Source organism: Archocentrus centrarchus, chromosome 13, assembly GCF_007364275.1.
Source record: "Archocentrus centrarchus isolate MPI-CPG fArcCen1 chromosome 13, fArcCen1, whole genome shotgun sequence".
Taxonomy (NCBI): domain Eukaryota; kingdom Metazoa; phylum Chordata; class Actinopteri; order Cichliformes; family Cichlidae; genus Archocentrus; species Archocentrus centrarchus.
In genome coordinates, this window is record NC_044358.1 from 26,692,575 (window position 1) to 26,717,117 (window position 24,543).

Here is a 24,543-nt window from a genome sequence, read left to right on the forward strand (position 1 = left end):
GCACACACTTACAATATATCTTGCAGTAACATTTTAAATCCATATTTCACTTTATTTCTTCAACAATGGATGTAATTACTTTCTGGGACATGTTTTAGTATTTGTTGTTCAAGTGAAGTCACTGTATTAATGCTAAGACTTACCTGCAGGACAGAAGCGTCCTTCCCTACATCTCTTACATCCTGCCCTACTTGTCTGACCCAGTTGTTCCCCCGCTGTACCAGCAGGGCAAGGTGACCCCTGTGGGATGGCGGTGCCCTCTTCACAGTAATAGCCTTGTGGACACATGAACTGGGAGGTTGGTCTCTGTGAAGTACCTTCCAGACAGTAAAACCCTAAAGAAAAAGTATTTATAGATAAGACTCTTTATAGAAGAATATTTTAAGAGAATATCATATAAGTATAGTACCAGTTTCCAAGGTTTAGGTAAGCCATTTTACCACTTTTTTTTTTTTTTTTGCCATCATTCCTTTACCTGCAGGACAGATTGAGCAGTCTCTCAGTCTCTGTAGGCCTTCTTTAGGGCCATAAGTCCCTGCAGGACAGGGTATAGCTACTCCTCCCATACAGTAATGTCCTGGGGGGAAAATATACATGTACATATTAGATTTCTTTGGGAAGAAAAGGAAATTATAAGATAAATGACAGCATGCAGCATTTAACACCAACCTAATGGACAAACCATACAACCAAACTCTTCCCTCGCATCTTTATATGTTCCTGATCGACAGGTGATGGGTTGACTGGACCTATGGACTGGCTGACTCCAGCGGGGGGCCAGAGCACCAGCACACGCTATGGATGTGTCATTACAGCTATAGCAATAAGTCTGTCCAGGTGTGGAGGTCCAACCAGGAGGACATGGAAGTGGCTGTGACATCCCACTATCTGGACAGTAACTTCCTAAGAAAGACAGAGGAACCATTTTTTCATTTTTGTCAGATCTTTTTAGTTACAAATTAAGCAATTTATTTGAAACCTATATATATATATATATATATATATATATATATATATATATTATTTTATTTTATTTACTTATTTATTTTTTTAAACTGTATGGGAACAGAAAAGAAGATATGTTCATTGTCTTTCAAACCTGCTGGACACTGCAGACACTGGATAGTACACATAGTAGAATAAAAACCCGGCAAACAGTCATCACACACAGTGTGCTCTAGATTGGGCTCCTTGCCAGGCCCACACTAAAAGGCATGTTGATAAAAGACAGAGAAAAAAAAGAATATAGATTAGATTAATTGAACTTTTGTCTTAAATACACAGTTTATGGAGGATTTAACTTGTTATTGCTAAGCTCTGTTATTGTTAAGCCTGACCCTATAGGGGAAACCCAAGGTGCAGACAGAATCCACAGGGCAGCTCAGACACTGCAGGAGCCCCTCAGGTGAATGCTGTCCTGGGGGGCATAAATAAAGTATCCCATTGGCTGGATCACATGAGAAGCCTGCAGGACACAGCCTACAGTCCACTCGTTCCTCTGTGCTGATCAGATCCGGAAAACAAGGCTGCAGCGCAAAAGAATGAGGAGTGAGAGTGCAATGAAACAACTTTATAACTAATTATTAATTCTTGCATTGCTCTGCAGTTACTTCCTGTTACTTTCACTTGGGCTCTTCCTGCTATGACAGGTCATAGCACCGTTGGTAGAAACATGCAATTTCTCCTACTTTGAAAATAAAGCATGAAACTAAAATTATCTTTGGTGTTTCGCTTTAGATTAACATGCACTTTACCTTGCAGTCACTGATACTGCTCTTCCCCGTGTACTGGTTGAATGTTCCTGCTGGACATCTATGTGGTGCAGATAAATTGCCAGAGCAACTATATAAATAAGGGAAATAAGGGAATTTATGATCAATTTTACAGGTAAATCTCTTATTAGTGGTATATTTCAATTATTTGCATTTTATTTGTTACATATAAATGAGCCAACTTTTTCTTTTTAAAAAAAACAAAAAAAACAAATTTGTGTCTATTTATGAGAATACAGTAAAAACAAAAGAGATCTAAAAAGTTCAAAAATAGTTGATGACTCACAAATGACCAGAGGGACACTCTAAACAAAGCTGTTGGGAGAAGTATTTTCCTTCTGGACACTGATCAACATCTGTTTCTTCACTTAGGGGGAGATCTGCACTCCCTTCAGGTGATCCTGACGTTATATAAATTATTGTTAGAAAGGTAGAAGTCTGACATTATTCAGTATATTTGTCTAGTCAGTGAGGGTTTGTTAGTTTCTTAGCTTAATTTGTTATTATGATAAAAAAGTATTTACACTTTCAAGTCATTGTTCTTACCTGAAGCTACTCCAGACTGTGTCAGCAGCAGAAAAACAGATGAAGCTGAAAAGAAGCACAGGTGCATTATTTTCCATGAGTACATTTTTGCTGAATCACCGAGAGGTTAGTAACAAGTAAATTAAAGTTAAAAACTGTATGTCTCCCAGAGTGATTATCTAGAGGCATGAAAGTGAGAGGCCCTCAGCCGCTGAAAGTGAAACGTGCATGAAATCGGAGGCGGCTGCTTTAGCTGACAATGGCATGCAGTAATGTTCAGTAACTATATCTGCTCCTTTCATAATGCATGATGTGTTGATGTTCAACTGGATAGTGTCTCTGTTGTTTGATCATTTAAATTATTTATGTTACTCTGGTAAGTCATTAAGATGTTATAAAGTAGAAACTTCTTTTTTTAAGATATTAAAAATCAGATTAAATCATTTCCACTGGCAAACATTAAATGCTTTATCACAAAAGACCAATTATGTCTTCACAGGGTGAGCATTTTAGGATACATTATTTAATTATAGTCTAAACAGAATATCAAACACATCCTCTGTGCAGTGCAGTGAGAACTAATGGATCTGCAGACATACGTGCAAATTGCATTAGCATGCATTGCAGCCTTTCTGAAGACAGGTATCAAATGCTGAAGTAACAATGCATAAATAAAAATCTTCTTTATCTAAATGTATTAGTGTGTATATCATCATTTTCCCTATATACATTTCCCTATATGCATTTCCCTTTTACATTTCCAACTGAAATGTACGTTGCAGGATGTCAGGTGCAACAAATGGAAAGTTATGAATATTTTTACACAGCAACGTATTCTTTGGGTTACCACTTCCTGTACCCCTACTCCAGGGTTGGAACATGTGTGTGGGTACTTAAATATGTTTTTGCAGGTGCATGCACCACCAGACTACAAGAGCACAACAGATATAATTTCATCTTTTGAGGAAGGAGAAATTTAAAAAAAACAACAACAAAAAAAAAACGGAGAACAATGATGAGCTCAGTCTATTTCACTTTCCTTTTTTTTTGGATGACACGAGGTAACGTTTATATGATTGTTGTTGCTCTAAACTTTTGATGTTTCAAACACATTCCAATGTTTGGTATTTGAGGCAATGGAACATTTTTGTGTAATATAGATAAAATATCCTCTCTTTACAGATTGTGTAAGCTGTGTTTATATGAAGACACCCGTTGAGTTACTGACTGTGGAATTGGGGGTCTCTGTTACATTAAACTGCACTTACAATTGCTCCAGTGGATTTGTTCAGGGCTACTGGACTAAAGCATCTGACACCTCCGATTGTCGCAGGGCAGTTAGAGAAGGCAGCTTTTGCACATTGTTTCTTTGTCTCACGAATGTGTCCGCGGGAGACCTAAAAAAGAACTACACTTGCTACACAGTAGATAAAGAGGACCCTCAGCTTCAACAAAAAACAGAGCGCATCTTTTTGCTTCAACTTCAAGGTAGATAAACATTAGTATATGCCAATAAATATAAGCAGCCATTCTTTAGGACATCTGGTAATAAAGAAGTGAGCAAATGTGATGTGATTTTTCATTTTTCCCTTTTTTTTCAGCTCATGGAAGTGTACCAAGCACAGATGCTCCACAAAATGAATTCAAAAATGGTAAGAAACTGTCATTTGTAATGATGTAAAAGTTTTCCATAATTGTAGCTGCACATTATTTTCATGTGGGACTTTTATTCCTGTGAATGCTGCAAAGCATTCACAGTATTGTTCTTGTACTCCAAAAACGCTAAAAACTTGCTAAAAACTCAAGCAGCGTTTGGGCTACAGACACCGTATCAAAACATTCAGCCTGTTCTGGAGATTTGTGCTATTACTTTTCTTTTTTGTAACCTTTATACTTTTTAAGATATTGAACTTTTTATAATCTTCATTTTTGCCATTCAAAATGAATGGGGAAGTTTCAAATCCTTTTCAAATCCTTTCAGGATTTAAAAGCTAATAACTTCAGCATACTTTCAGCTAGAAAAACCATTTAAGCTTTAAAATGAAGCCAGGCCTTTCAGCTATTCAGGTATTACTTGGTGTTTCAAAATCTTTTACGGTTTAAGCACAGGGAGCGTTTAAGTTTAAGGTGTTTTTTCAGCCGTTTCAGAGTTTATAATGGTTGTGTATTGCATTTGCTAGAGTGGGAGCCTGATTAGTAGCGTGGGAGGCTTCAAAACTTTCAGGTGGAAAATTTATTTTTAAACTGCCACTGTGTCCACACTCTTTGCGCTACAGCCATCATTTTATGCTCAAAATGTAGAGCTGCTTCTCTACTTTCAAACAATGTGTCTCTAAACCCTGTCAAATGTACACTTTTTAAACTGTAAGCGTTCAAACAGAGGGAGTATCTTCCAACTCCTTCATTAACCTCCATAGTAATTTCAGAGAGGTGATTTTCTCCAAAGCAGAAATGAGCACCTTTTTCAAACTGCTCCCACGGCCACACATTTGAGCCCAGGAAAATAAAAATTACACCACTGTTTAGAGCAGGTCCTTGTGACGCTCACAGTTCAAAAATGATTTTGATAGGAGCTACGGTTTTTGACTTAGAAGCAGTTATTTGACAGGTGTGCAGAGGCAGATTTGACAGAGTGCATGCATCTCGGCAGGTAAGCAGTGCACCTGGCAGGTGTTTTCAATTGGCGCATTTACAAGCATTCAGCTTGGGAGAGCTCTCCAATATGTATGCATGCAAACCTCACTGCTTGTGTGACACTACTGTTGGCTCAGTGGTAGAAAAGGGGACCATCAATGCACAAGAAGCAGACAGAGCAGGTTCAAGTCCCACTTTACTCCAAACTTTAAAAATTTTCCATTGAGCATTCATTCACCAGCTTAAAATCTTTCAGCCAGATTTAAGCTCTTTGAAGCATTTCCTGGCATTTCAGCTAGAGACACCATTTAGGCTTTAAAATAAAGCCAAGCGTTTCAGCTATTCAGCAGTTCAGCTGTTGAAGCTTATTCAGCAAATAAAGTTTCAGCTCTTTCAAGCATTTCTTAGCATTTCAGCTGCAATCTTTCAGCTTGCAGCATTCACAGTGCATTTTCTTCAGGAAATGCTTTTTCTAGTTTAATATACTGCAATCTACTGTACATTTCTCAGCATCTATTCCTGCCGAGCCAAATTCAAATGGAGGTGAGAAGGCACTTTGGAAGAGTACATATTGTAAAACCTTTTGAAGAAAATAATTTGTTAATATTTCTTAACATCTGTATGTAGAATGGAGAAGTAAACATTTCCCTTTTGGTCCAGTTCAGTCTAAGTTAATACTGCTGTTTTCATGTTAACAGGAGAATTTACTGGAATTAAGGTTTTGGCAACAGTTACTGTAGCTGTAGCCCTGGTTCTCGCAGCACTGGCTGTTTACCTGTGTCTTAATCGGAACAAACAGAGCTGGAACGGTAAAGGTGATCACCAAATACTACACTATGAAAATACTTTAGCTGTTTCAATTTCTGAGTGAGAAAATACAGAGGATTGTATCTATCTAACATTTTATTGTCAATGTCTCACATTCCAGAGGAGCCTGTTGTGTCCAGCTCGAGGTGAGTACAATTCAAGAACTCCTCTTTGTTTAAATCTGTGTTCAATTACCTTTGAAATTGATTTGATTTGACAAAATTCTTTATTAGATTTTTTGTTATCTGTTTCCTTTTCAGTTCACCACAATCACCGCATGCAGCCCTGTTACCGATGAAGGGTAAACTATTTAAAATATCAAATGTAAAAGGCAAAAATATTAGCTTCTGTCATTTATACTTGCCCTGTTTCTCAGGGTCAACACAAAGTGAAAGGGTGACTTTGAGGATTCCTCCACCAGGTAGGATGATCTCTCAGCAGTACCACAACACTTCTTATTTGAGTGACACCATATCACCATCTACATTATAAAAAACAAAGATGATAACTAATGAAATGAATGCATTCTCTGAACCAGATAATGAGAGTGATACAGAAGTTCCTTATGCTGACATAATGATCACTGTCCGTGGTGTCAGTACACCAGAACTCACTCAGGTCGGCTACCTGATGGCTGGAGACCAAAAAGAGGTGAGAGACAGCATAGCAAACATGCTAGTTATTTGTGTTTCACTGAGCTCAGATTCACAGGATAACTGAATTTCCCCGGCTCTGTGAGCAGCTCTTTGTTTTGTGCTCTTGCTCACATACCTGTGCATAACTATAAATTACTCTGTGCATTACAAAAAATGCCTGTGTTTTGGTGAGCACAACGAGATGTATTTACTACTCAGACTAAATAAGCTGTGAGATCCTTTTCATATTGGAAAATTCATCTTTATCACACGTGTTCTTGTTTTTTTTTTTTCTTTTTACACATTTCACATGTAAGGAATGGTATAAACAAATGAATTATTGCAGAGGTGCTTGGTAAAATGGGAATATTGTTTGAAGGTTTTAAACAAATGGTTTTTATGTGTTTAAATGTTTGCACATTTGCCGATTGCAAGGCATACGTGCAAAGCCATTTTTTCCCAGAGTCAAACGAGTGGTTCCTTAGCATAAATGTGTTTCTCTTTTAAAAAACAGAATAGCCTACAACCAGTACTGTTAAACCCAGATTATTATAGCTAACTAAAACTCAACTAAAAACTAAAACTATATGTGCAAAAAAAAAAATTAAGTTAACTAAAATAAAAATGAAAACTTGACTAACTACAATAATTTTGGAAACTTGAAATACAAACATAAATAAAACACAACATTATAATAACTCTGTTCATAACCAATCATATTAGGGGTCTTGCTATTCCCATGGGGTTTTTCTCTGCTTCCCCTCCAGAGGTGGAGAGATGAGCCGAGGTACCACCTGCAGGCCTCACGTTCAGCTGACAGACTGCATGTTCCCCAGGTCAGAGAGGTCAGCCGCAAGATGAGCACCAACTCCGAGTATGCAGTTATCACCTACGCCTGACTCCCGGAAGAGAAGAACAAATAGACATCTGCTTTTCAGATATAATTTTACATGCTGTATTTTTTTTTTCACTTATGCTTATTTTATTGTATTGTCCGCGTGGTGTGTCTATATTGAGCATTTATATTCAATAAAGCTGTTATTTCTTGTGCCTTTCACGTCATTTGAGCCTTCCTGATGCCCGTAGGAACACTAATCGTTGCTTAGAAACAAGTATAAACAAAACACGCCGGGGTGAACCGTTGTAGTTTTAAATAGCTGGTCCGACTAAATACTCGCGTAATTCAGTGACATTTGTAAGTCTCTCTGAATTTCCAAGCAGTTTTGAGCGGTGTGGGTTAAGGCTAAGGTTGCTAATATTCTGAAGTCAGTTACTGAGGAAAACAACGACTTCTCCCAGTCACAGCTACCTGTCACAGACGTTAGCGCTCCCTAAAGAAAAAAAAATGGCAGTGCCGCACACTCACCTGCGGGTCCCGGGAGGATTTGGTAGTCTGCTGGAGGGGCTGACTCGAGAAATCCTACGAGACCAGCCTGAAGACATCCCTAAATACGCCGCGCAGTACTTCGAAACTCTTCTTAAAAAGAGAGAAGGTAACTATAACTTTCTAAGTTTTAATGAGATGAAATGGGAGATCTCCTGTTTAAAGTGCCAAGTACTTACTTTACTTAACATTGTTAACTTGTCAACTTATTGTTGTGATTTTGGCCTGTGTGAATAAAAATGAATTGACGTGAAAAGTATTCCTTTTCTGTCATTGCAGAGAGTGGCATGGACCCTGCCGAGTGGGCTGCTAAACTACAAGATAAATTCTACAACCATGCGTCCAGGAGCACTGAGGTATTGAATCAAGCCACTTTTAACATCAGAAACAAAATGCCAAAGAAAAATTTTAAAAAATCACCAAGAAAACATCTTCTTAGGTGATGCTCCAAAGACTTGGTATATGTTTAGTAACTGAGGAGAGCAGTTTCTGCAGTTTTGAAAGCAAATGTTTCCCATGATTGCTTGATATATGATTTCAACAGTTCTGGGTCTCCTTTGTCTTATATTGTTTTTTATAAATGTGCCAGATGTTTTTATTGGATCACAAGTTTTGGCTACAAGCAGGCCAGTTTAGCTTTCTGACTAATTTACTATGGACAGTGCTGTGAAAAAATATTTGCCCCCTTCCTGATTTCTGAGCTGTTGGGTTTTTTTTTTGTTTGTTTGTTTGGTTTTTTTGCATATTTGTCACACTTAAATGTTTCAAATCATCAAACAGAGTTTAATGTTAGACAAAAATAATCAGAGTAAATAGAAAATGCAATTTTTAAATAAAGGAAAGGGTGGAGTGCCATCTCCGGCTCAGGAACGAGTTCTTGCCTCAAGTGGAGGAGTTTAAGTATCTCGGGGTCTTGTTCACGAGTGATGGGAGAAGGGAACGGGAGATCGACAGGCGGATCGGGGCTGCTTCTGCAGTGATGCGGACGCTGCACCGGTCCGTCGTGGTGAAGAGGGAGCTTAGCGTAAAAGCGAAGCTCTCGATTTACCGGTCGATCTACGTTCCTACCCTCACCTATGGTCACGAGCTTTGGGTAGTGACCGAAAGAATAAGATCGCGAATACAAGCGGCAGAAATGAGTTTCCTTCGAAGGGTGGCTGGCCTTTCCCTTAGAGATAAGGTGAGGAGTGCGGCCATCCGGGAGGGGCTCAGAGTAGAGCCGCTGCTCCTCCACATCGAAAGGAGCCAGTTGAGGTGGCTCGGGCATCTGATTAGGATGCCTCCTGGCCGCCTCCTGGGTGAGGTGTTCCGGGCATGTCCCACCGGGAAGAGGCCCCGTGGTAGACCCAGGACACGCTGGAGAGATTATGTATCTCGGCTGGCCTGGGAACGCCTTGGGGTCCCTCCGGATGAGCTGGAGGAGGTGGCTGGGGAGAGGGAAGCCTGGGCTTCTCTGCTTAGGCTTCTGCCCCCGCGACCCGGCCCCGGATAGGCGGAAGAAAATGGATGGATGGATGGATGGATTTTTAAATAATAATTTCATTTATTAAGGGGAAAAAGCTATCCAAACCTACCTGGCACCATGCCACGATCTAAAGAAACTCAAGGACAGATGAGAAACAAAGTCAGTGACATCTATTAGTCTGGAAAGGCTTACAAAGCCATTTCTAAGGCTTTGGGAGTCCAGTGAACCACAGTGAGAGCCATTATCCACAAATGGAGAAAACTTGGAACTGTGGTGAACCTTCCCAGGAGTGTCTGGCCTACCAAACTTACTCCAAGAATGCAATGGGGAAAATATTCTGTGAATGAGACAAAAGTTAAACGTTTTGGAAAGTTTGAGTCCCGTCACATCTGGCATAAAACTACCACAACTTTTCATAAAAAGAACATCATACTAACTGTCAAACATGGTGGTGGTAGTTTGATGGTCTGGGGCTTCTTTGCTGCTTCAGGACCAGGACGACGTGCTGTAATTGATGTAACCATGAATTCTGCTCTCTACCAGAAAATCCTGAAGGTGAATGTCAAGCCATTAGTTCATTCCCTGAAACTCAGGCTCACTCAGGTTATGCAGCAGGACAGTGATCTGAAAGACACCAGCTAGTCCACTTCTGAATGACTCAAAAAATCCAAAATGAAAGTTGTGGAGTGGGTTAATCAAAGTCCGGATTTAAATCTGATTGAGGGGGGCTGGAGCCGAGATGTATGGATATTTATATATTGTCCAAGGTAATCGGCTCCTACCATGATAAACTAAAACTTTGTACTCCTCTAAACAGGAGGAGTGCAGCGGGCCCCAGAAGAAGGACATCATGAACATCCCCCTGGATGACCCTGAGGCCAACAGGGCTGCTGCCAAAATTCAGGCTGGCGTTCGTGGCCACATGACTCGTACGAAACTGAAGCTGGAGGACAAAACAGGAGCAGAGGAGGTGAGCAATAGTGGGGATGTGTTCAGCAGCAGCCGGGGGGGAGTCAGGTCAGTGGTGTAGAACCTAGGGATAAGACATATAAGATGGTTAAAGAGAGCTAGTCCCATCAGGAGCTGCAAATACACTGAGTGATCTAAGGTAAGTCATGGAGAACATTAGTTGTTTGTTCTTAAACAAACAAGAGTACTTTTGTGTTTCCCTGTTTGTGTCTAGAGTCTGATGAAGTAGTTTATGGATAAAAACACTTTTTTTTTCTCAGAAATTCAAAATTTTATATATTTTAACTATATGATTATTCAATTAGGACATTAACTTGTAACATAAAAATGGCACTAATGTGCCATCTTATCAAACAGCCTCTTGAGTCTTGCAGTTAAAGCAATTCAATATTCTATATATAATAAGCAAACACATTTTAGACATAGAGTTAAATATTTAGCACAGTTTGATATTTTAAGGATGTTCCAAACACTGCATACTGCACGCTGCAGGAACACAAGCTATTTTTTTCAGTTACGCAGTAGGAAAAGACTGGATTTAAATGGTTTGGTCTTCTTCTTCCTGTTCTTCTTCTTCCTCCTCCTCTTCTCCTCTAGGGGTTGCAACAGCAGATCATCTACTTCCATCTCACCCTATCCCTAGCATTCTCCTCTATCACACCAGCCCTCTGCATATGTCCTTTCACGTAATCCATGAATCTTCTCTGTGGGCTTCCTGTTTTCCTCCTGCCTGGCAGCTCCATTTTCATCATCCTTTGTCCAGTGTATCCACTATCCCTCCTCTGCATATGTCCAAACCATCTCAGCCTTGCCTGCCCCTTTGATATACTCATTTCTAATCCTGTCCATCCAGGTCACTCCCTATGACAATCTTAACATTTTCAGTGCTGCCACCTCCAGCACCGCCTCCTGTCTTTTTGTCAGTACCAAGGTCTCCAAACCATCATAGCAAGTCTCACTACTATCTTGTAAACCTTCCCTTTCACTCCACAGCTGCTGTCACAAATCACCCCTAAGACTCATCCCCACCCACTCCACCCTGCCTTCACTCTCTTCTTCACCTTTCTTGTACCTCTCTCTGTTGCTTTGGGTGGTTGTGGAAGGCATTTATGCTCATCCACCTTGACTGCTCCTACTCCTTGCAGCTTCACTGGTACATCAGTCTTCTTCTAGATGTACTACAAAACTGTTAGTGATTTTCATGAGAGTTCTTTCACAAATGTTTGTGAAGGCAGACTGCATGGCTTGGTGCTTGATTTTATGCACCTGTGGCAATGGGACTGAAAACCTTTCAGAGATTAAAGTCAACTTGGGTGTTGTCTTTGATGGAATATGTACATTTAGGAAACAAACCCAGACTTACGAGGGATAAAGTATAACAACTACTCTGCACTTAACGTCTTACATTTATGAGAGAAAAACAATTTTTTTTCTTCATCACTTTGCAAAGTTTGATTAAGCTCATTACACCACAGACTGCTGTGCATGACCTGATGACGTTATAGCCTACTTTGCAATCGTAATAAGGAAATTTGAAAAAACATTACCATGAATTGGGCAGCTTTTTGGACAGCAAGGTGGATATCACCTTGTAACATAAAAATGACACTATCGGTGCCATCTTAGTAAATAGTCTCTTGAGTCTTACAGTTCAATTCAATATTCTGTATATGATAAGGAAACAAGTTTCCAGCATAGTGCTAAATAATTTAGCACAGTTTGATGTTTCAAGGATGTTCCAAACACTGCATAATGCAGAAACCCAAGCCACTTTCCCATTTACACAATAAGAAAAGAATCCATTTAAATGGTATATGTAATAAACACCAATTAGAGCCCTTTTGATATTTAAACCAAGTGCAATTAATGAAATACGTAACTGACTGACTCATTTGGCAAAGGATGGCAAGGAGTTCTTTTTTCTAGAATATGAATCTCTTTTAAGATGTACTGCAAAAGTGCTAGTGATACATAATTCATAAATGGGACTGAAAACACCTGAATTCTAAGATTAAAAGGTGTGGTTCAATACTGTCAAAAACTATATGGTTAACTTTACAAAATATGGTCCTGCAGTCTGTTACGCATGTTAAGCACCAGTGTTTTGCGAAAGAAAACATTCTCAAATGAGCATTAAATCTGCTCTTCTACCATGGTAAACTGATACTTTGTGGCCGTCTGAACAGGAAGACTGCATCCAGCCCCAGAAGAAGGGCATCATGAACATCCCCCTGGATGACCCCGATGCTAACAGGGCTGCTGCCAAAATTCAGGCTGGCATGCGTGGCCACATGACTCGTAAGAAGCTGAAGTCGGAGGACATAGCAGAAGGGGAGGAGGTGAGCAATAGTGGGGATGTGTTCAACAGCAGCCAGGAGGACTCAATCAGTCGTGTAGAACTTAGGGATAAGACATTCAAGGTGGTTAAAGAGTGTTACTTCCATCATGAGCTGCAACTACATATGAAATAAGGTACATAATGGAGAACATTTGTTTTGGTAAACAAATTTCATGTTTTGGGAAAAAAGGATTAAAGCAAGTAATTTACAGTACTACTAATAAGAAAAAACTTGGATATTGTCTTTCATGGAAGTGGTACATTTAAGAGAAAAAAAATGCTCAAATGGAAATTAAAGTCACAGATTTATGATAAAAACTAATTTTTTTCTTTGTCACTTTTCAAAGTTTGATCAAGCTCATAACAGCTCAAACTGCTGTGCATGACTTGATGAAATTATAGCCTATTTGGTAATCTTAATAAGGAAATGTGACATAAGGGAGAGAGAAAAGTGGGCAAAGTGGGGTACTGACCTCCTGAGAGCCCTGTTGCAGTTATGTAACAAGGGTGAGCAGCTCTGCAAGCACAGGCCACTTGCTGCCAAAAAAAAACATTAAGCAGCATATATGGTTAACTTTACAAAATACAGCCCTGCAACCTGTTAAACACGACATTCTCCCACCAGTGTTTCACGAACAAAAGCAGTCTCATATCAGCATGAAATCTGCTCTTCTCATATGAGAAATGGTTACTTTGTCATCATCTCAATAGGAGGAGTGCAGCCAGCCCCAGAAGGAGAAGGGCATCATGAACATCCCCCTGGATGACCCTGAGGCCAACAGGGCTGCTGCCAAAATTCAGGCTGGCGTTCGTGGCCACATGACTCGTAAGAAACTGAAGCTGGAGGACAAGGCAGGAGCGGAGGAGGTGAGCAATAGTGGGGATGAGTTCAACAGCAGCCAGGGGGAGTCAGGTCAGTGGTGTAGAACCTATAAGGTAGTTAAAGAGGGCTAGTCCCTTCAGGAGCAGCAATTACACTGGTGAATATTAGATATTTGAACATAAACCAATTTAATATTTTGGGACAGACTTTCGCAGGTTAAAATAATTCATTTGAAATGAACATGGAGGATGGTCTCAGTATTATGCAACATTTTCAGTGTTCTGTTACCCCTTTCCCAAATTGAAAAATATGTATAAACATGCAGCTGCCAATCAAATGACAAATGAGCGCTTATTTTTCAGAAGACGTTAACAATTCTCGGTTTCAGCACTTGACGTGTTGTCTTGCTTCCAGCTAATTATAGAGTTTAAATAATTTGCAAATCAAAGCAGATTGTTTCTGTGCCGCAGCTTCTTTTAGTTCACCATTACAGATTTTTCCGTTTGCATGTTTGTTTTTCAGCCTGGCCCTTCAAAAGAAACAGCAACAGAGGTCACCATTTCCAAGTGAGTCTCTTTTGATGTGCAGTCAGGAGGATCGAGAGGAGAAACAAGAGGGAAAGGACAGAGAAGAGTGATGATGAAATACAGCATAATTTTTTTCATTGCTAAAATGTTTCTGGAGTCATTTGATTTGAGGTTTTCTGTAGACTCGGTTATGGTTTTTGTCCCTATGGAATACTAGGAGAGAAAATAAAAGTCACTAAGTAACTGCAGTAATCATTGCAATCACACTGCAGCCATACATCCTATATTAGTTTAGCATTTTTAGAGGACAGTGTCAAGAAAAGCAGAAATACATTGTGGACTACCAGAAAAAAAAACATCTTCTCAGTAATGGAAGCACTGTTAGATTTGCTGTGTCAAGGTTGAGGAGAAATGGCAGATTTCATCAAAAAGAGACCACCAGCTGCAGGAAGACAATCACAATTTGCAGATGAGTGCTAGAGGCATGATTATGCGTTCTCTTTTGAAAAGCACCCCCTTTTTCCCTCGTTATCACAGCAATTCTTCTGGTATTTTTACTTTTCAGAGAAAAATCATTTGAGCCCCGAACTGAAGATGAGTGGAGTCATTCAGAAGAAGAACACAAAGACAAAGAAGAATCACTCAACAGATTCCCATTTGCAGGTGCACAGTCAGACGAACCGGGTGACACAGACGTGGAACAAAATCCAGCAATAAATGTATTTGATGAAGTTGACAGGGCAGCTAATGAAACGGATAGCAGCTCTGGTCCAGACCAAAATATACCTCACTCTGAGTTGGAGCCAGCTGACTTGTCATCCTACAGAGGACTGTCAAATGTGGATGTGTGTGCTGAGGAATTAAGAGCAGCAGAAGATGAGGAAGGTAACAAACGTGGACCTGCAGTTGTAGATGAGGAGCTTGTAGACTCAGGAGAAGAGGACAATACTGAAGTTGCAGAACAAGTCGAAATCATTACATATTCTGGCCCAGCTGATGTGGATGTGTGTGCTGCAGAGCTTGGAGGAACAGAGAGAACAATGAAAGGAGCCACTGCTGAAGATGTGACAGATGTTACTGAAGAGGATGAAGATCTAAAACACCAGCCGGAGGACATTCTTGTAGAATCATTGGTTCCTCGATCTGAAATCACTGAGAATGACCAACAAGAAGCAGTGGATGAGCCAGAAAACGCAAAAGAGGAAAGAACAGAGACTGAAGCTTATTCTGGGGAGACTCATGAAAGTTTAGCTCATGGCAAGGGTAGCTTAGATGATAATGTTATACCAAAGGAGGGTTCTTTGACTGAAATTAGCTTTGGAGATGTTCCAGAGGCTCAGCAGACTAGTGAGGTTGCGGTGAAAAAGCCAGACGAGCACGGTTCGATAGAGGCCTTACAGATGGACATATTAGAAATACAAGAGAAGGAAGAGTCAGAGGAGCTTACTGCAATTACAACTGGCCAATATACTGCTGACACACAAGACCTCCATAAACAGGAAATGGAGAGCGTTGAAAAGGTTAATGGGGCCAAATGGACAGATGACCTGACTTTAAGTGATGATGATGAGAGGGAAAAAGGTGAAAACATTAGCTCGTTAAATCAGCAAAGCACAGGGGCAGAAAAAGGGAATCAAGAGTATGAAACCAATCGTACAACTGAAAATAACGAGAAGGTAAGTGAGGTCATATTTCTCAAGGATGAGGACTTGGAAAAAACGACGTTCTCAGATGACCCTGATTTCAAAGAAGGTCACATGACAGATATGGTTGGAGGAGATAACGAAGAAGCACACGAAGAAGGCTACAGCGAGACGAAGGATCAAGAAATTAATGATGGTGAGGCGGAAAATAATTCATCACAGGTAACCCAGTCAAATACATCAATGGCTAGAATGGGGGCAGAGAGTGAAGTCTTTGAGGAGAGTTCACAATATCAGCGGGAGGAGAACGAGGGGAGTCAGAGAACACTTGTATGGTTGCAGCCAGAGGACACAGTGGAAGAAAAAGAGGTCACGTCAAAGGAAGCAGAGGAACTTAGAAAGGGAATGACTGACTCTGACATACAAGAGAAAATGCAGCTAGAGGAGAACATCAACCTCCCTCACAGTGCAGATTGCACTGCTGATGAACACCAAGAAGAAGAGGGGCTACTTGAGTTAGAGGAGGACACCACAGTACCACCAGAGAGTACAGACAAGGTAATCTTTTTTCTCTTGATCTTGGATCAGTCCTCTCTTTAGTGTTAAATTGTACAAGTTTCTCTGTATTTTAAAGTATTAAATTAATATTTTTACACTCTAGCAACTCACTTCATGTCCTCCACATCTATTAGCAGGCTGAGGGTGACACAGAGATGGCTTTAGCTAGGCTACAGTCTGTTCTGTTTCCATTCCTGTCTCAGGTAGCCTATATAAATAACCTCTGTAAGGACAAGCCTGATCAACAGAGGCCTTCATTTTCTTCTCCCTTGGTGTATCTGGGGGTGGGTGATTGAAAATACCTTCAAAATAGTTTCTTTTCTGGATGACTTATGGTAGTCGCACTTATATTTTGAATGTTGTTATGTCGGCTGAAATGTACAGGAATTTCATTTTCAAAGTTCAGAGCAATCGGTCTTTTTTCACACTTGGGCATGTGGAAGAGGCCGTTTGAGACCTTCGCTCTGCTGCATGCTCATAAAAACTGTAACACGCCAACTCTGTCAGTGTCAGATCAACTCTCCTCCTGGGAACCTCCACGGCCTCCACAGATTGAAACTTGATTCTCTAATCTGTCATCATAAAAGACCAACTAAACAATTTGTCTTGTGAATTAAGCTTGTAATTTTTTTTTTTTATTGCTGTCACAGTTAGCCACGTCTGATTTGTCTGGACTAACAGGACTCCAAACACACACGCGCGTGCACACACAAACACACAAAGGAGGAGTGTAGGAAGGGGTACTGACGATGTTACTATGGTAACCCCTCACCATCCTGCTCTCTCTTCATGTCGTCATGGAATTAATAGGAGATGGTGATGCTGATAGTTGCTAGGCACCCTCTGTATCAGTAATCTACCTTTAATAACAGTTTTAACCGACTGATTAAACATCACTTTCTGTATTTTTGTACCGCGCTCACTGGGATACTAGTGATGGGTTTGAATTTAGCTGAAACACAGCTGCTGCAAAACTGTGCAGTGTATATAGATATTTATCCCATCTGTTCAAGCAGTAACCTAGCAGCAGTACCTTGTAATGTTTGCACTTTTATGCTTTTATCTATTTACAAGTGCCCACAATCATATTCCTATACATCAATCAGCTCAATACTGTGTTCGATACACTATAAAAGCAGGACTAACTGCTCGATTCATTACAGTGAATATAAATACCCAGTTTTAGAAAGTTAACTGATTGATGAAGCAGGTCAGCTCAGTGAAGTTAGGCGTTTGCATAACTTAACATATTGTCTGAATGGCAAGCAAACCAGCAGGAGTGTGTTAATGTCAGAGATATAGCTCAGATAAATGGATGTTTTCTGTTTCTCCCTCTCTCTCCGTCTTGTCTCTGAGGCTGGCAGAGGAGTGTGGGCGGCCATACCAGCTGGGATCAGAGGGATGGAGAGGGCTGTTAGCTCACTCTGCCTCTAATAAATTTATAACACCTCCTAGTGTAAAATAGTCCAAGATGCTTACACAGTTTTATTTTCACACTATTTGTAGAATTTCAAAGTCAGCAATTATTGTTTTATGGCCATCTGGTTTTTACATAGTATTTCCAAGTTGGTCACTTTTTTTTTTTAATTTGGGGAGTTTATTATTGTAACACTGCAACTTGTGAAGTTTACTGATGCTCAGTGCATGTGGTAGTCTTTCCTAGTTTATATCCAGACTGAATTAAGTTGTGAGGAAAAACTGTCGAGCTATAAATTGCTGAAAAAGAAATACAACCTAAGCGGTTTATTTCATTTACTTTTGTCTTCAGGTTATACTTAGTGAATGTTAAGCTCTGTTAAATGTTTGTAACTGTGAAATGAACACAGTAGGTCAGAAACCCTAATGAGACTGAAAAGATGAACACATGCTGTTATGTTTGTAGGAGGTCTCTCTTTCTCTCCCTCCCTTCCTCTTCCTCTCTCAATCTCCCTCTCTCTCTCTCTCTCTTTCTCCCTCTCTCTCCTCACACACACACACACACACACACACACACACACACTGTATGTCTCTCTCTCTCTCACTCTGTGCGTGAGCGGGTGTTACTGAACATACAGTGATTGTTAGTAAGAGCCAGTGAGACATCTGTATTATACCGGAGACTCATTTAAAGAGAGCTTTGCTTGGTCCACATAGAAAATCAGGCACAGAAGTCATACTAGGTGAGCTCACCATCAAACTGCACTCATCCCTGAGAGTGAGAAATGGACTGTCATAACGTAAGTACAAGCTTCAGATGAACTTTTAAAAAATATTTTGGTATTTATTTTTAGCCACTCATCAGTTTGCTAGATAGATACATATACAGTTTTAGTTTGTTAGTTGCTAATGGCAGTGTGAGGTCGTCCTCAGATAACTGTTGTGTGTGCGTGTTTTTTTTTTCTTTTTGTCCTTTAACTAGAGTGCAGTGTATGGTACCCGGTTTGATTTTATGGTTCTCAAATAATTAATTTTTCCACATAAAGGCCTATTATAGGAATCAAGGTATGTTCATCAAATTAAGAGAATTGCACCAGAATATTTCAAATGAGTTTGTGTCAGATTAAGTCAAAGAACCCTCAGTAAGACTGAGAAGGTGTGTTGCCAGAAAAATCCAGTGCAGCAGCCCTGTACCTCTGCTGCTGTGAAAGATCTGGATTCGGGCTGCTCAGTGAGCAGTCAGACAGAGAGGCTAATGAATGCTGGCTGAACAGGTGGGTGGTCACACTCCTACACTGGAGGGGTTTCACTGGAGACATGATGCACTGCTTCACTAAGGTAGTGGGATGGCAGTGGGATCATTCTGTGGGCTGTCTTTGTGTGAAATGTCAGTCTGTTACCATAAGTGAAGCACGGGGTGTAGCTGATATGTGTTTGCCACACAATTTGAATCGGTGTTTACATAACTCGTCGACAGCTTTGGCACTCTTCCACTGACAGTTTGTGACAAGCCAGAAATTCTCTTCCACCCACCCTATGTTTCCTTTGGGACAGTGGATTCTGTACTTTTAGTGTCTGAATGAGTGGCTGGTGTGACTGCAATGCTTTCACCGGGTCATCCTTTTTTTCCGCTGAATGCGGCAGAGCTCGAAGTTTTTCTTTTCTTTGAAAGATGACTTTTAACCTTAATCTGTTTAAACTGTAAATTTGGTTTGTTTGAAATTACATCCATCCATAAAAATTTAATCATGGCGTAATCTTTTACTCCAACTTTGTGCGTTGCTTAATTTTTTGTGGTATGATTCATTTTTGCTCAGTTTTGACATTCATATATCAGCTAAACATAAGATTTAATGGCTTTTCTAGGGTGAACAGATAGCCATAATTCACTTTTAAAAAGACTCAAATCATCAGTGTTTTATGCAGGATATGACAAAAGGGAGAGATGAAAGTGGGCAAAGTGGGGTACTGACCTCCTGAGAGCCCCAGTGAAGTTGTGTAACAGGGACGAGCAGCTCTGCAAGCACAATTTTCTTGCTGTTAAAAAAAAAGACTGTGCAGCATATATGGTTAACTTTACAAAATATGGTCCTGCAATCTGTTAAGCATGAGAGTCTCCCACCAGTGTTTCATGAAGAAAATATTCTCATATGGCCATGATATCTGCTCTTCTCCCGTGATAAACTGATCCTTTCTCATCCTCTACGCAGGAGGACTGCAGCCGGCCCCAGGAGGAGGAGGACATCATGGATATCCCTCTGGATGACCCTGAGGCCAACAGGGCTGCTGCCAAAATTCAGGCTGGCTTTCGTGGCCACATGACTCGTAAGAAGCTGAAGCCAGAGGACAAAACAGAAGGGGAGGAGGTGAGCAACACTGGGGATGTGTTCAATAGGTCAGTGGTGTAGAACTTAGGAATAAGACAAATAAGGCTGCTAAAGAGGGCTAGTCCCATCAGGAGCAGCAACTACACTTAGTGAAATGAGGTAAGTCATGGAGAACAGGTACATTTATGAGGAAAAAAAAAACAAACTATTATCTAAGCTTTTTCTTTGTCACTGCAAACTTCAGTCAGGTTTGTCACACCACAGACTGCTGCGCATGACCTGTTGAAGTTATAGCCTAATTTAGCCACATTGCAAAAAGGAAATTTGCCATGAATTGCTCAGCTTGTTCAAAAGCAAAGCAGCGTACTGATTGGAATCCGACTTTAGCACATCAAGAGCTAAAATGCAATGGACAGCTTTAGGGATATTGCCTTTAACATTTGTACTATTGCACTGTACTTCATCATGAAGTGAAGCATGTCTGGGGTCTGAAGTTGAGCTGGAAAATTGAGATTGCTTGACAGATTTGTTTCAGAATTTTTTTTTTTTTAATTCAAAGCTTCTATACTTCTTGTAACATAAAAATGACACTAATGTGCTATCGTAGTAAACAGTCTCTTGAGTCTTGTAATTAAAGCAATTCAATATTCTATATACGATAAGCAAGCAAATTTTAAGCACAGTGTTAAATAATTTAACACAGTTTTTAGGGATGTTCCAAACACTGCATAATGCAGGAACACAAGCCATTTTTCCCCATTTACACAGTAGGAAAAGAATCCATTTAAATGGTATACATAATTAAATACACCTATTAGAGCCCTTTGAGGCTCAAACCAAGTGTGATTAATGAAATACATAACTGACTCATTTAGCAACAGATGATTGACTCTTTGAATTATTTTTTCTGCTACATGAATCTCATTCCAGATGTACCATGAAAGCGCTAGTGCTAAAAGATTTTCATCAGAGTTCAGTTTACTTGGAAAATGTCAAGTTACATTATCACAACGGTTGCTGTTTTTAATACAACTGCGGCAAATTGTGAAGACTTACTCCATTTCAGCTCAAGGAAGTGCTGCATTTAGACATATTTTTTGCTTCGACAAACCAAGACTGGATACATCTGCAGGTAACAACAGTAAAAGTTACACTCACAAATAGACATCTGCGTTCTTTCAAATCATAGTTTGCCTTCTTAACCTGGACCACCGGAAACCGAAAAGATAAAACTTTTAATTCCCAGCCCTCAAAATGTCATATTTTCCTTTTTTTTTTCCCTGTGAGACAAAGGAGCGTTCTCTTTGGGGATGAAGTTGGCATGAGGCATCTACGTCAGTGATTCTCCCTAACCCAGTTGCTGGCTGCCTTGTATCCTTATGTAGGAGAGGTATTTATAGCTTCAGGTGCATTGGGTACAGTATATGCTTTAAAGATCCAAGCAGAATTAATGGGCCTGTCGGACTGGAACCAGGCATCACGGGCACCTCCCACAGGGGTAGACCCCCTTTTCACAGCAGAAGTGCTCATCAGTTTTCTCTGCCATGATAAGGCATTAAGTTCCAAGCATTGCATTATTTCTTTAACATTAAACATATCTTTTAGGCATGCTTGGTATATATGCATAGAAAGATTTGTGTTTCTTGGAAACGAGCCCTCCTTAAATAGAAGCTCAGTATATAAGTTTCCTTTAAGTCTTACGCAGTGCATAACTGCCGTGCCTATTTATTTCTGTTTTTAGAGACAGGAAGATCGGGGGCAGTAGAGAGAGACGGCACATCTGCGACAGAGCAGCGACACCCCCGTCCCGACCTGGATGAAGAGAAAGAGGGAAAGCAAGGTAGTGAGAGACGGCCGGCATAAGCCGGCTAGGCTGGCTTTCAGGCGCACCTTTTTACCCCGGGAGTCTTTTTTCAACACAAATTAGCAGTAGAAAATGAACAGTTTTGAGGGTGTGTTATGTGAATCTTTTTTTCTTTTCTTTTTTTTGTGAACTTTAACACTCCTTCTCTGCTTCTTCAGCAGCCTCATCAGTACGGATGTCTTTGACCCAGAATTTGCAACTCACTGCATGTACTTGTGAAACTTCTGGTAGTGTGCTAGTTTTTAGACGATGATCTGTGAATGTGAAAATGAATGTCCTCTAAATGCTAAACAGGGCTTTTTTCGGGATGGATCACTTCATATGCTCTGTGTGTAAACCTTGTATGCATCACGTTGAGTGATTAGTGGCTTATATGATTTCTTACTTTGCATTGTTTTCTGATGTGCTTGTATGTGCTTGACAGTTATTTACCTATTTGACTTGCGCACAAGATTGATTAAAACATCAAATGAAAAGTAGCTATGTATGTTCTATTTGTTTATCGATATCTTTTTGGTCACATGGTTAGTAAGATTCTCTTTCCACATTTCCAGGCATTTTCTATAAATCTGATCTTCCAGAACAGTAAGCATGCAGTAATTACACTCCTTTTTTTTTCCAGATGCATTTGGTACAGCTTTACTTTATAAGACACTGGTTCGGTATGCCCTGTTGTTGTGTTGGTGGGTTTTACTTGTTTGACTTATGTTAAATCGGGTGTGTAGAAATCCATTGTCACTGTGTGCAGAGGCTTCATGCTTTAAAAACAAACTGGATAGTACCTTGCTGAACTTCGGTGTAGAGACATGGTATTACACTAATAAATCCACCTTCAATATACAGTGAGATGTCTGTTTTAAACTGTCTGTCACTTCGCTCTCTGTCCATGAATTAAATCCTCGAGATTTTTGTAAAACGTTACAGGAGCCAAAGCAGCTCATTTTTCTCTGGAACATAAGCAAGGCTGATAATTAGCAACAGTTTCAAGGAAGCTGAAACAGTGTTTTTGTCTTTTGTTTGGCTCTCTTACACAAGAAATCTAATGAATAATTAACATAAAACTGTATTTCTGAGGTTTAGTTGTAACTGCCTGTTAATTTAATTGAGTTTTGTACTAACGAGGGTTTTCCATAAGGCTCTTCAAACCATTTTAATTCCACCAGCAGCTGCATTATCATTAACACTTGGTGTGTGTCCGTCAAGACTTTTACATTACATGCCAAAATCACAAAAGAAAAACACAATTTTGCTTCGTCTGCTGAGGCAGTCTTGTTCAGTTTATGAGAAACAGGATAGAGCATCTTCAGTCTCCCAGTGCACCCACTCAGAACACCCACACACATCTGAGCCACACAGCACACTGCACAAACTCAAACTGCACACGCACTCTCAAACAGGAAAAACACAAGTCGTGTTTCATCAGGCCGATCCCGTTAAAGTCACTCATTGTCGCTTGCACATCGTTGGCTGTTGTGTCGCCAGCTGCAGAGATGGAACAGCCGGCGTCTTGCTTGCGGTGGTTTTTCGCAAAGCTATAGTGCAAACACTTCCTCCTCGAGCTGACATTCCTCCTCTGCCGTAATCTCATGAACATCCTCTACGGGTTTTATATGGACCTATTCTTTCTTTTCTCCTACTCAGTCCCAGAGGTGCCATGGCCATGTTCTCCTGTCTCTTTAATGACTGTGGGTGAACAATCAATATCCTGTACACCTCCAAACATAGCACAACACCCACTTCGTGCTGTAGATTGAATTCTGAAGGTGATGGAAAAGACAGATTTACAAAAAAAAAACAAAAAAAACCCATGAACTGGAAAATCATGTTAAGATATTAATAGATCATAATGTGAGCCGGTTTGTCAGATTTAAACGCATTTAAAGAGTAATATTTCCTTTCATTTACAGCTTGCACTTAGCTCAAGCTGGCCTGGACCATTTTAGGAGTAAATCATGAGAAAGATCTGCTTGGTTAGTTCATTTTCCTTCTCAGACATCTTGTCAGTGAGCAAAGATTTCTGGTCTCCTGGGTGATAATTAGAGAAAAATAAGCCAGGACAAACAGCAGGGGGCGTAATTATCCTCTTTCCAGTAGTTATGACACTGGCCTCGCCATCTTAGGAGAACCCCTATTTTCTGAGTAGGCATTACAACTGAGCAGTGTTGAGAGAATATGAGCTTTATTGCCACAGCTGCATGAATATCAACTAACAGTTAGGCTGTTAAATGCAGGAATTCCAGATATCAAAAGATATAACCATCATTTGTATTGTGTATCCACTGTGTTGCAGCTGTATGTGTGAGGATGACATCATCCTTGATGTGGTCTTAAGGTGACAATAGCATCTGTCATAACACATTCAGCTAAACTGACTGAGACACACAGGCTCTGTCTGTTCCCAGTCCCTCTTCCCTTTGCCGACTGGAAAGTGTCCCCCTTGATTTAGAGCCTGTTAGAAGATGAGAGGAAATGGGAGGTGCTGCTTTTAGAGAGGGCAGAGGTGGAGGGGAGAGGTTCGACTTTGATGGCTCACTACACAGGAGTACCAGCCCTGGGAGAGTGGTAGTCAACAGCAGCTGTTCCCACAGTCCTGGAAGTTGTTTTTTTTTTTTCTTCTCTCTATTAACCAGGCTTCCTCCTCTGCATAAAATATCCCTTTGTTGTCAAACAAAATGTTCCAAAAAACCCATGACAAAAGACTTTTAGAAAGTGGGAGAGATGATTTATAATGCAACTGACTCATCAGTGCACATAAACTAATTAAAAAAAAAAAATAGTGAAAACAGCCTCATCAAACATATGGGGATTTCACACATGGCAGCATGTGTGCTGTAATAAGAAGTGACAGCCAAACTT

The 24,543-nt window shown here is 40.2% G+C and overlaps 2 protein-coding genes and 1 long non-coding RNA gene across 7 annotated transcripts; 2 read left to right on the top strand and 1 right to left on the bottom strand.

Moving 5' to 3' along the window:
- Nucleotides 1-7,457: 7,457 nt before the first annotated feature.
- Nucleotides 7,458-14,168, top strand: LOC115790606 (sperm surface protein Sp17). 3 transcript variants are annotated; one of them, XM_030744441.1, is made up of 6 exons: nt 7,458-7,866; nt 8,037-8,113; nt 10,040-10,192; nt 12,378-12,530; nt 13,241-13,442; nt 13,875-14,145. In XM_030744441.1, the coding sequence occupies exons 1-6, from the start codon at nt 7,719-7,721 to the stop codon at nt 13,931-13,933; spliced, it is 792 nt and encodes a 263-aa protein (XP_030600301.1). In that variant the 5' UTR covers nt 7,458-7,718; the 3' UTR covers nt 13,934-14,145. The 3 variants fall into 3 exon arrangements, with proteins under 3 accessions (XP_030600301.1, XP_030600303.1, XP_030600302.1); XM_030744442.1 differs by having other exon boundaries at nt 7,460-7,866; nt 13,241-13,396; nt 13,875-14,141; XM_030744443.1 differs by lacking the exon at nt 12,378-12,530 and having other exon boundaries at nt 13,875-14,168.
- On the bottom strand, nt 9,556-19,746 carry LOC115790607 (uncharacterized). The gene is made up of 3 exons (XR_004020797.1): nt 19,619-19,746; nt 19,470-19,513; nt 9,556-10,255 (listed from the first exon to the last, which is right to left on the bottom strand). It is a non-coding gene; the product is annotated as an uncharacterized LOC115790607 (long non-coding RNA).
- spa17 (sperm autoantigenic protein 17) lies at nt 14,313-22,558 on the top strand. 3 transcript variants are annotated; one of them, XR_004020796.1, is made up of 4 exons: nt 14,313-16,080; nt 19,707-19,862; nt 21,565-21,663; nt 21,846-22,558. XR_004020796.1 is itself a non-coding variant. In XM_030744438.1 (3 exons), the coding sequence occupies exons 1-3, from the start codon at nt 14,920-14,922 to the stop codon at nt 21,586-21,588; spliced, it is 1,341 nt and encodes a 446-aa protein (XP_030600298.1). In that variant the 5' UTR covers nt 14,314-14,919; the 3' UTR covers nt 21,589-22,553. The 3 variants fall into 3 exon arrangements, 2 of the variants coding, with proteins under 2 accessions (XP_030600298.1, XP_030600299.1); XM_030744438.1 differs by having other exon boundaries at nt 14,314-16,080; nt 21,565-22,553; XM_030744439.1 differs by lacking the exon at nt 14,313-16,080 and adding an exon at nt 18,116-18,296 and having other exon boundaries at nt 21,565-22,532.
- Nucleotides 22,559-24,543: the final 1,985 nt, after the last annotated feature.

Excerpts from the sequence above, each read along its gene's own strand:
- LOC115790606 (XM_030744441.1), top strand. The coding sequence starts at position 7,719 with ATGGCAGTGCCGCACACTCACCTGCGGGTCCCGGGAGGATTTGGTAGT. Across the intron at positions 10,193-12,377 it reads ACAAAACAGGAGCAGAGGAG|GAAGACTGCATCCAGCCCCA; the intron begins GTGAGCAATAGT and ends CCGTCTGAACAG. Across the intron at positions 12,531-13,240 it reads ACATAGCAGAAGGGGAGGAG|GAGGAGTGCAGCCAGCCCCA; the intron begins GTGAGCAATAGT and ends TCATCTCAATAG.
- spa17 (XM_030744438.1), top strand. The coding sequence starts at position 14,920 with ATGAAAGGAGCCACTGCTGAAGATGTGACAGATGTTACTGAAGAGGAT. Across the intron at positions 16,081-19,706 it reads CACCAGAGAGTACAGACAAG|GAGGACTGCAGCCGGCCCCA; the intron begins GTAATCTTTTTT and ends TCCTCTACGCAG. Across the intron at positions 19,863-21,564 it reads ACAAAACAGAAGGGGAGGAG|AGACAGGAAGATCGGGGGCA; the intron begins GTGAGCAACACT and ends TTCTGTTTTTAG.